This window comes from Streptopelia decaocto (assembly GCF_964273445.1).
Source record: "Streptopelia decaocto genome assembly, chromosome: 7".
In the NCBI taxonomy this organism is placed as follows: Eukaryota; Metazoa; Chordata; class Aves; order Columbiformes; family Columbidae; genus Streptopelia; species Streptopelia decaocto.
Genome location: NC_138661.1, coordinates 27,479,297 through 27,491,571, shown reverse-complemented (window position 1 = coordinate 27,491,571; position 12,275 = coordinate 27,479,297). Strand labels below are relative to the sequence as shown.

At 38.7% G+C, this 12,275-nt stretch overlaps 1 protein-coding gene across 1 annotated transcript in view; it reads right to left on the bottom strand.

The window, feature by feature from the left end:
* Positions 1-1,452: 1,452 nt before the first annotated feature.
* Positions 1,453-12,275, bottom strand: part of LOC309442496 (uncharacterized protein) — a gene marked incomplete at its 5' end in the record, with an annotated part of 23,635 nt that continues 12,812 nt past the window's right edge. The window contains 5 exons of the mRNA XM_082058364.1: positions 1,453-1,683; positions 3,179-3,269; positions 4,647-4,753; positions 9,919-10,029; positions 11,762-11,883. Of these exons, the coding sequence (XP_081914490.1) occupies positions 1,567-1,683; positions 3,179-3,269; positions 4,647-4,753; positions 9,919-10,029; positions 11,762-11,883 (548 nt within the window). The 3' untranslated portion in view covers positions 1,453-1,566. The remainder of the gene's footprint in view (positions 1,684-3,178; positions 3,270-4,646; positions 4,754-9,918; positions 10,030-11,761; positions 11,884-12,275) is intronic.

Here is a 12,275-nt window from a genome sequence, read left to right as displayed (position 1 = left end):
TATAGCAGTCTATTTATACACTTCAAATTCAGTCACAGCTTCCACTGTACTGTACCAATTACTATAGTGCTCATTTCCTCATTCTGAATTGCACATGAAATTCTTTTCTCATTTTTTATTCTCTCCTTGTTAGATCTATTAGCCTTGTATTACCTCCAACCCATTGCCTAGCCTCTCCTAGGTTCCCTTTCTAGGGGCATTTGTCTGTAAGTAATCAACAGTTCAGTTACTGTACTTTAATAAAATAAACACTTTAAGAAAAGCTTTCCATCTTTGTTCATTTTTAAATGCATGAAGCATAGAGTCAACACAGTATTTGGGCAGCAGTTCAGTATCACTTAAGTTAAAACATCCTCCTCCACTCCAAACAGACCATGAAAAGTAAGACTTCTTAAAATTCACTATCCTTTCTACAGCATCATTTACTATGTTAGTGAATGCCTAATTGCCACTGCTCCTTTTTGCCTACAGCATTATTATCAAGTTCACTGACCTGTAAATCATTTGAAGACTGAAATCCAATTTCAAGTTTTCCCATTTGCACTAGACAGAAGTAGTGTAGCAAACTTTTTAACAATGCTTCTAAATTCACAACATGGTCTCAAACTTCTGAAGTTAATATTTTTGCACTTGGATTGTTAATGTTTGCTAAAACCCGAAACATCCTTCAGCTGACTAAAAGCTTCACATCCTTAGAATGTTAAATCTAAATATAAATGTGGTGGGCGTATGTGGATCTTTTCTCTCTGAGGAGGTTCTGTTACAAATTTCCAATGTTTTACGCCACCACCAAGCCTCTGCTAAGCTGTGACACCTGTTCAGAATTTTCAGCTTCTTAACCCCTTATTACACTTCCTACCATCCACAGCAAAAGTGCAGGAAGCAGAACAGAATTCTGTTATCCTGGACTTGCTGTATTAATTCTCACTGGCTCCTCGGCATCTTGCGATATTTTACATTAATACGCACTGTAAAGGGCAACTAACTAACAGGAAGGACTTGCTTCTCACAACTAAGGCCAATAGATGCTCTGGTTATCAAGCAGACTCTGGAAAGAAAACCTAAAAATTCCATAGGAGGAACATTAAATATAATACTGTTAATAATAAATACTATTACTGCTAACAATAAATGGTCTACACAAAACGAACCAGAAAAGTAATGTACTGCAGCTTTTAAGTAACATTATGCTAAATGCATTCTTATCATTCACATTAATAATGACTTCCTATTCTTAGGTTTGATATATTTAGCAAACATTATCAGTGCACAATGCTAGTGAACAAAAATTCTTCCAGCATCAGCATGTAGCCACACTTTCTAACATTTCTGCAAAAATTAAACCATAAGGATATCTCCTAGTTAAAAGTAAATATACTCTGTTGAGACAGAATGCCTCCATAAGGAAACTTGTTTCAAAAGACTCCTTTTATTACAAACAACAGATGTGACTCAAATTAATCACAATAAGAATTTTGACCCAATTTATTCACACAAATCAATCCAAATTCATTTTAGACCCAAAATATGTGATATTACAAGGATACTAGTAAATTTTTCCAGGTACTAGAGAATCTTGTATAAATGTATTTGTTCAAGTGCTTCTCTGTCAACATCCTTTTCCATGTACACATCATAGTTTAGTTGCACCTCTTCGACCCATTGGCTGAGCTGTATATCTGTCTGAAACAATGAAAACAGGTCTTTATATTAACAAACACAGTGCTGAGAAACAGAGCAGGAGTTTCAAGGTCAGTACAACATTAAGAAAGTAAGCCATAACAAGAGAGATTAGTCATTCCAAATTATGTGGCAATGATAATTTCTGGAAATGCCATTTAACTTAAATAGGAGAGAATAGGAATAACTTTAAAAAACTGTCTCAGTCAATAGTCTAGATATTTCGCTAGCATGTTACAACTGCTTCTCTATATGCATTTGTATAAGCCTCAAGCATCCTGAACAGAGGACAACATTCTGACAGAAGTGTTGAGGGAGCAGCTAATTGTACCATGGAAGAATCGCAGGTACTTTCTTGTTTTACACCCAGGGAGTATTGTAGTAAGGCTAAAAAGAGCTTCTCAGCTTCTGTGTAAACGACTGCCTTCTCCAAGAAAAAGGTCCAATGACACCACTGCTGCTCCTGAGGCTGAGGATCCATTCCACTCATCAGCATAGAGGCAACAAGTGATTCAGTTTCTCTGAAGCAGACTACCACAGCAAGCAAGCCACTTTGTAAGAAACCTTGTCATGTATGATCAGCATTTTGTGTCCTAACTAAAGCCAGCCCACATAATTTGTTTGGGCATCATACACGTAACAGCTGTAATCTACTGGTGACCTATGGCAGAATGGACACAGAGCAGAAGTTGGTCCACGGGCAGTGGTTACTACTCAGGGAGCAGCAGCAGTGCAGGGCTTTTAACCCCTTTGAAAGCTGCACTGTTGTCATGTTTGTTTACAACTGCAATTTAAAGCTATGTCACTGATCCAAGATGCCTCATGGTAATTACCTGGCTAGCTGGGAGACCACATCTCTCCCTAATCTGTATTCCTAACAACTCATATCAGCATATTATGAGTTGTTCTCTATGCTGACAGCAGGTCAGAAGACAGAGTATCCTCAGGGATGGTCCTTCTTTAACATGTCCCTTTCTGCCACGGGCTTAACAAAACAGTTTGTCGTGTTTCAAGGCAATGTGCAAATGTAGAGCTAAACAGATGAAAAACATTCCAAGGTTTTGCCTCTAGAAGTTTATAAATGCATCTATACTTCTGAAGTTCTACCCCGATACGTGAAGGAAGTCTGATGGAAATGGATACGATTATCACAAAACTCTCCCCATAATATGGCTTTGCTAATGTTTTGTGCGTTTGGTTTTTTTTTAATTTCACAGCAAAGGTATTGTTCATAATACACAGGATAATACAATGACTCATGCAGGCTACTGATGTAGACTGGGATTTCCATTTTACAGGTGGGGACAATCAAGAACAGGAAGGTGTGTTGGAGGTGAACCCGGAAATAGAATCTAGAGTCCTACATCTTTTAATCTATGCACAAAATTACATATCCTTCCTCACAGAACACTGGCAAGCAGCTAATCTCAACTACAGAACTGCCACTTTCACAGAAAGAAACAAAAAGTATTGGCTAAAAACAGCTGAGGGAGCTTACCTGGAGCTTTGAGAGCGATTCTTTAAGGCTTGGAACTGTCACCAACAAGGACCCTCTTTTCCTTACATTACAAGCAATAAACTCCCAAGCTCTGAAACATATTTTAAAGTAGGTCAATAATTTTTAGGATAAAACCCCACATTTGATATAAAATTAATCTAACACTTTTATAGTTTAGTGGCCAGATGTAGACTGATCTTAAAGACTTGCTATACATGCTTACTAGTCACTATTAATATTCAAGCAAATATCTTTGTATGAACAAGATCAACCTTCATATTAAAAAGTGAGGGAATAATATATGGTCTTACAACGTTAGACACTGTAACTTTTTAACTCCAATACAAACATGCACATAATTTTGTATCGTCAACACCTTCACTTTGGACTAGAATTAAACATCAGTATTTGGTCCCTTTAAACCTTTAGTTTTGAAGAAAATCCACTATCTGAGCACACTGTTTTATTAAGCTTAACAACAAGCTGCTCTTTACATAGGAACTTTGCAGTCGTGACAAAATACTTTACTTAAGACATTAGCAATCGGAGCATTTAAATATAGCCCCCAGCATTTCTTTTTTTTTCTGCTTTTGCAAGTCAGATCATTTCTCATAGCACAGCAATATAGACTAAAAATAATTGAATTTCCAGCATTCTTCAAATGTCATTTGTCTTCATAGTACCAATGCAATATTAAACCACTGCCCCTGAGTTCTTGAATAATCAAATGAATTCACAGCCATGTGCCTGGAAACAAATCTCCTGTCAATGTGAAACACCCACTCTGTGTTTCTCCGGTTGATGTTACCGCCTGGTATCAAGGGGAGTAGGACAAGCCTTAGCTGAAACTGCTAGTGAATGTCAGGCTGTGTGCTGGGATGGTGGAGTCACAGACACCCTTTCTTTTTGACTGCCCATTCTAACAGCACAGTAACTTCAGATGATAAAGCTATTTACGTTTTCAATTGATACTGCTGGATTACCAAAGCTCATCTGTGAGTATCTGTACCTGAAAGAGAAGAACCTTAGCCACACATTTGTTTGCTTCCACATCCTTATGAAGAGATATTGGAAACATAGTAGTAACCATGTTTTGCAGCGCATCCATAATTAAAGCCCTCAGATCCAGAAGTCAGTGACCTTTCTTCTTTCTGAAGTTTAAGCTTTAGGCTGATGTAGTAATTTCAGATTCTTTAACAACAAGATACTATTTTAACAGATCAGTGCAAGGATTCAGGGCAAGGTTTGGGTAAACAAAGCAGCAGTGTTTAGTGGCTTTAACAATAAACAACTGCTGTAACACCCTAGCAGTTAAGTATAACAATTAAGTGTAGGCAGTTTAAAACAATTTCCTTACGTAATTTATGTATGTGACTTCAAAAAGCACAACCTTAAGGTTTTCCATACCTCACAAGGTTGCACACACGTTGCCAAAGAAATAGGTAACTTGTTTGGACACATAGCTTACCTGGCCTGTTCCTGTCTGTCAAGAAAATATTCAAAGACATTATTCATTACAACAACATCAGCCTTCTGAAGAAGTGAAGCCTGAGTACAGATGTCTGCGTGAACTACCTGAAGGAGAAAAATTTCACAAGGCATAAATTAATTTAAAAGGCAAATACAGCATTCACATAGCCATGAAGCCTGTCAACCCAGTCAATAAAACTGAAGTGAATAACCAGAATAAGCTTAAAAAAAAATAAACATCATATTTATCTCCTTTAGTTAAAATCCACAATTAATTATGTTAAGTGAAATAAACTGCATCTGACTTTTGGTCTAGAACACCGTGTGCCACAAAAGAGATGATGTATGTCACGGCTGTTACACTTCACTTACCTATATTTTATCACAAATGCTCACTGATTTCAGGGAAGGAGCTAAGCTAGCTAAAGCGTTCTTGAGGATATTACATCTCACAGGCTCAGTTGCAGAACCAGGTTTGACAGCTGAATTTTCATGGGATATATTGGGATTGGCAATGCTGGAGAGGCGGAATGCCCAGTGGCACTGGAGAAGAGCGAGTGCTTTACTTTACTACACAATTACCTCTCCAGTCATCATAGGAGTTGGTTTGATTTCATCTACCTTCACCTACCAAAAAATATATTAGCACATCATGTCATTTTGAAGCAGGTGAGATTATAGTGACAGGAGAATATGAATGCTCATTAACACTCTGACAAGATGTGTTTGATTTCCTCTTAAACACAGAGAAATACATCACATCCCAAATCTGAGTAGCAACATAAATTGGAACATCTTTTGAAGGGATAAGGGAGAGAAAGCCAATCTGATTATTACTTGAATTCCACACATTTTTTTCAAAGTGCATCCCTGTATGCTGAAGACTGACAGAAAATCCAAACAACTTTTCTTGCTTGTGTGACCTATTACTAGGTTGTGCTGAGAATCATAGAATAGTTTGAGTTGGAAAGGGACCTTCAAAGCTCATCTAGTCCAACCCCCCTGCAACGAGCAGGGACATCTTCAACTAGATCAGGTTGCTCAGAGCCCCATCCAGCCTGGCCTTGAATGTTTCCAGGGATGGGGGATCTACCACCTCTCTGGCAACCTGTTCCAGTGCCTTATCAACCTCATTGTAAAAAGCTCCTTCCTTGTGTCTAGCCTGAATCTCCACTCTTTTAGTTTAAAACCATTACACCTTGTACTGTCATAACACCCCCTGCTAAAGTCTGTCCCCATCCTTCTTATAGGCCCCTTTTAAGTACTGAAAGGCTGCAATAAGGTGTCCCCAAGAGCCCTCTCTTCTCCAGGCTGAACTGCCCCAACTCTCTCAGCCTTTCCTCACAGGAGAGGTGTTCGACCCCTTGGGTCATTTTTGCGGCCTCCTCTGGCCTGTCTCCAACAGGTCCATGTCTCTCCTGTACTGAGGGCTCCAGAGCTGGACACAGGACTCCATGTGGAGCCTCCCCAGAGCAGAGCAGAGAGGCAGAATCACCTTCCTCGATCTGCTGGCCATGCTCCTTTTGATGTAGCCCAAGATACAGTTGGCCTTCTGGGCTGCAAGCACACATTGCCAGCTCACATCAGATCTTTTATCCACTAGTACCCCCAATTTTTTCTCTGCAGAGCTGTTCTCAATCCCTTCAACTCCCAGCCTGTATTGATACTGGGGGTTGCCCTGACCCAGGTACAGGACCTTGCACTTGTCCTTGTTCAACCTCATGAGGTTTGCATAGGCCCACTTCTCAAGCTTATCCAGGTTCCTCTGGGATGGCATCCTGTCCCTCAGGCGTGTCAACTGCACCACTCAGCTTGGTGTCATCTGCAAACTTGCTGAGGGGGCACTCGATTCCACTGTCTATGTCACTGATGAAGATATTAAACAGTACTGGTCCCAGTATGGACCCCTGAGGGACACCAGTTGTCACTAGTGTCCATCCAGATATTGTGCCATTGACCACTACTCTTTGGGTGCAACCATCCAATCAGTTCTTCATCCACCAAACAGCCCATCCACCAAATCCATACCTCTGCAATTTAGAAAGAAGGATGTTGTGGGGAACTGTGTCAAAGGCTTTACAGAAGTCCAGATAGACAACATCCATAGCCCTGTATAGCTAGTTATGTACACTAGCCTGATGGATTCAACATTTCACATTTTGTCAATGAACAGATATAAAAAGGAATTCTTAATTCTGGCAGGAAAGCTGTACAGAAAACTAAAAACACTGATCTGTTGAAAAATGTTTTGTCCACTTAACAATATATCCATATTTGCTGGGAGGGTACATTATGTATTCCTCCTCCTAATGGACACACAAAGTATGCTGTTCTGACTGACAGAGGAAACAGATAAGGGTTCAAGTGCAGCAAAGATGACAGAGTGCCACAGATTATGACCCTGGTTCATGCTATCACAATGCCTTATAGCAATTGTAAGTATAGCCAAATATTTCAATATCAATAATAACAGAAACAAAACTCTACCATTCATAAGAAATCAGGCATCACAGCATTTCATTCTTGAGAACTATAATCCATGGGTTCTCTGCGAATGCTCCAAATCAGTAAAGCAAACAGCTTTATCTCCTTAAACACATTACCATGCCAAGTTGTTCAACATTGCCTGTAGTGAGTGGAAAGAAAGCAACTGTACCTTACCTAGAACAGACAGGTTAGTGTTCGAAGGCTCTATCTCACTGAGAAATAGGGACAGTTTAGCTGTCAGAATGGTCAAATTTCTACTTTCACCTCTAGTGTGTGGACATCTGAACTATCTATCCAGTAGCTCATGAAAGCTGGAGCTTTTTAAGACAATGAAGACTGGCAATAATTTGTCTTAAAACAGGGCACTGTGAAGTGTAGCATTACAGGAGCTGATTAAGAAGTTCAAGCATGCAGGCAACAGAAAAAGAAGACAGACAACTCAGGCCACTGTCAGCATTCCTAAATACAGTAGGTCCTGGTTGTCAACTTGTGTCATCTGCATAAAGCCACTGCTAACTGTGCAAGACCATAAACTGGGGTGGTAGAGATACTGAGGATACAGGCTTGACTGCTGCCCTGTTACACAGGTAACAGCCTTCTGCAGCAGGGCAGGACCGGCAGCTGAGAGCAAAACGTGCCTCAGCTCGATCTGCCAGAACTCATGCATCAGAACCCAGATTTACCTGGACTGTAGTGGGATTTGGATCACTATTTCTGAGTGTAAAAAGACATCTTACTTTACCGTCTTACTTTCAAGCGGCAAAAATAACAAAACCACAGAATTTCTGTACAAAAAAAACCCTGAGCAGCAGTCCTTTAACCAAACACAAGTGACTGGTGGACTGTTCCACCAGTGGACTTCTTGCAGCACAAGAAATCATGACTAGCACTAAATTTTCTTAATGCCCTACTAATGGCAGTCCTAATATTTTAAGCCTTAATTCATAAAGATGCTTAAATTGCTGTGAAACTTTGTACATGTGTTTATGTTTCCTTGACTGGAATAACACTTAAAACTTAACTTAAAATTAGTCTGCATTTACAAAGTAGGTGATCATGCTGACTAAAGTGACCTCCCCAAAGACATCCTCATTCCTACTGGGGAATGTGGGGCCACATAAGCACGTGGCTGCACCGGGAGCCAGACCAGGTATTGCTCCAGCCAAAACACCACTGGGCAGCAACTGATTTTAAAACTGCCCTGTTGCTCAATGGAATACACACCAAGCCTTTCATGATTACAGGCAATTTCTGAATTGAGGTCTCAAGTTTCCTAAGATTTGCCTGTTTACTTTCCTCCCAGCATGTAAGTGTTTGCTCAAAAGGCAAAAGATGCTGAGCAATCTTCTATGTACTTTAACAAACCAACTGTTGATAAAAGAAACACAGGTTCGCTCAGAGATCTAGCCACTAAAGATACCACTCCACCCTGCTGTCCTTTGGGAACATGCTCTCATAAAAATTCAGAATATCCTGAAAAAACAATCATTATTTAAGAAGGCTCTCTTAAAAGCTTTTCAAATTTATGTAACAAATTATTATCAGCAACTTGATTCTGACTATTTTTCAGGATGGTAGGTATTGCCAGAGAGTATTCATTTAGGGGTGAAATAAAAATCTAAGATTGAAATGTTCAAAGAAGTGTGATAATAGGAGTCACATGACTAAACTGGCATCTAATGAGACACAAATAGCTAAGTCCTCAGGCACTGCTTTGAAAACATATTATCTTCTTATCTTTATGCCCTGAAATGAATACTTCAGCAGAATTACAAGGTGTGAAGGAAAAACAAAAAGGTTTATAATAAAAAATATACAAGGCTGAAAAGCACAAATACAGATCTCCAGCTCCACTGAATTAACTTGACAGAGTTCCTAACTGGACTTTCAGTCTCATCACAACAAGGTGTTATGAACACAAAACATATGCAAAAAACAAATGTTATGGATAAACTGGAAGCAACTGGGATTGAACTGGGCAACCCAATGATACTGCTTACCCTGTGTTAAATATTTTACATTTATTATTTCTTTCCAGTTTAAAATTGTACTACACCCAGCAGTTTGTGTGACTCCTTTGAAGAGCACATGCATACAACACAGGATTAAAGCCAGTATTCTACCCAGCATTTTCTACTTACCAGCTTTTGCTGGTAACAAAATAACTGGTATTCCCCAGGAAGAAAAAAAAAGTACATTTTTTTTCTCATTAAAACAGTACTAGTTGTTTCCGTAACAGGACAAATGAAATGGTTCCCATAATGACAGACACCACATTGTTTGAAACCCATTTTGTTTCTGGATGGCACATACACACTGACACTTCAAGAAAGAAATATCAACAGCCGTAAGTCCTTTAGGTGTTCCTACATGCAAATTTTCAAATCCTACAAACATCTTTCTGCAAATGTTATTGAAACACAAATACTTATTTTTCTTATTCATGACAGAAACTCTATACACTCAGTTTCACAGAAGTTAGTGACAATAATGTCACTGGTTTCACTGGAAGAAACAGCTAAGATAAATCTGTTTTGCATGAGCCAGTACGTAAGCCCACTCAGGAAAAAGCCTAAGTGATCCAACACACGTTATCATATTTTGATAATTTATCTTTTCCTCATTGCTATGAGGTTTTTTTCCTAATTCGAAGCCTTTGTTTAGGATCAAAAAAAGCAAAGACAGAAGCTCCTCAGAGTGCTGATTTACCAGGCACTCACATAGACAGAATACCTAGTACACAGTGGTTAAAAATACATACACTAAGCTGTACATTTATTTACCTTTATTCTGTCAATGAACCGGTATTTTGTAATCATCATTTCTTGCAACTGGCAAAAGTCTGCATTCATTTCTACTCCATACAGTTGGGATGCTGAGCTATAAAGATAACCCTACATTAGGAAAAGGAAATTTAGTAACTGTGATACCTCTAAGCTAAGTTCAAAAATTTCAATTAAAATGGAAAAAATAAAACACAGGTTAAGGTTAAGATTAAGAAAGCATTTTAAGACAGCAAGTTGAGAAATGTCTTTCAGTGGATGTGACATGTTTTTCAGAGCTAAGCCCCCGATTTAATAAGAGATCCAAAATGACACATCAAAATAATAAAAAGAAAAGGAAAATTCCAACATCACTTCAATTGCAAAACAGATGTAAAATGGTCTGAGAAGGAAAAAAGCACTACAAACCAAGTTACAAAAATAGTGTGAAAGGAAAAGACTGCACATTTTTCTTCTTTGGGAGAACGGAAGCAGAAAATAGCAAGAGAAAAAAAAAACACAACACCAAAACCCACATGAAAGATATACATAGTCAAAGTGAGTGAAAATGGAGGACAACGCACCAGTAATATAGGGGGATATTTTGGTACACAGTCTTTGTCAGCACCTCTAAGTATGGTATTACTGCCATTTTCAGGTGCTTGATACAGGTACATATGAAAAAAAGATAAATTATCCTTTAATAATAAGCCCAAAATAATGGTTCAGTTTTGGACTGAGATTTTGGAAAGTTGTTGGAGATGTTAGGGAAAAAAAAAGTACATATTCTTGAGCCTATAGGGCCCTGATGAAAATATAGCTTTGAGTGCCAGTGTCTCCATTGAACACCACAATTACACTTTGCCAACAATGGCAAAGGCAAACAAACAATGCTAAAGATAGAGAACATCTGAGATATCTATATACTACAATCTAATCAATAATGTTTTCCAAAACCAGTCAGCTCAGAGAGTAGAAAAGTACCTGGTGAAGGTGAAGTCACCCCTCCTCCAATACAAGCAAAGAACATTATTAAAAAGGCAAACTAATTTTTAAGACGTTTCCCCTGCTTTATTTTAGACTATCTTCTGCTATAACCATACAAGCATTTAAGTAGTTCAAAACAATTTCAGGCTAGCAAAAGTGTTACCATTTAAGGACCCAATGCTGCAAATATTTACAAATGGGAGTAACTTTCCTCATTTGAGTAGTCCCAAAATTAGATTATTCAGATGAGTAAAATTACATGCTCAACTGTTTCCAAGATTGAGCCCTAAACAGCCATTGACTTTTGTAAGAAAGTTGTAATGTGTGTTTTGCATTGCTGTTGGCCATATGTTGCACCGGCCATGCCAAAAGCAATCAAAATTGCACTCAAGTTTCTCGATGAAGTATTTTATGTGCATTTTAAAATGCAGAGCAGGACAATATGTTTTTGGAGACAAATTCATATCAAAGTCTTCCTTTGGATAATTTAACAGTCTGTCAGCTTCATAAAGGAGTTTAACACAACTAATCTATATACTATATATATACATGGTCAAGGCATAGAGGACAAACTTACTTATGAAGGAGAGACTGAGCAGGAACTAGCAAAAGAGCAGCATGTGTGACAGCAATATGCTACTCTGTTGGACAACAGACTTTTCCTCTCCATAAGCAAGATCATTTGTATTCCCTCTTGTGAGGAACAGAACAAGAACTGAAATCACTAGTAAACAGAACCCGATATTGTTCAGAGAGCCAGATCAGAGCTGTCTCTCAGAATGACCCATCCAAGATGGAGTAGCAAGAGTAGGTAGTCAGAGAAGAGGGAAAATGTTTGTCACAGTAATAAAATACGAATTCCTGTGCTGGAAGTTACCGCAAATAGCACTGCACCAAGCCTGGAGCCAACGTCAACCACTACCTTTCCTGTCAGGTCAGGCAGTACATGTTGATAAAGAAACTTCAGTTCCATGAGGGAAAAGGAATGCGAAATAAACTCTGGGAAATAAGAACAGAACAAAGGTGTTGGGTGGGCAGTACTAACTACTGTGTTATTAACCAACGAAATATTAATCTGAAGAGTTATATCATTAAAAATTTGCATGCTTTCTTGCCTGCACTAGTGTTGGAGACCCTGGAAAACCAGGGTTTGAAGACTGGAGGTACCCTGCCAAGTAGTCTGTCCAAGTCTGGGGATTCCTTCCCTTACATGGAGAATTTTGAAATCCTTCATGAAACTGAGTTACCTTTTTCTACACAGTGACATATATTAAAGAATACAAATCAAAGTAACTTGGAATTGTTTAAATGAAAAAGGAAACATAGTACCTAAGGTTCAACGCAATTCACGCAAACCTTTTTATGGGCAGACATATTAATAGCTTGAATTT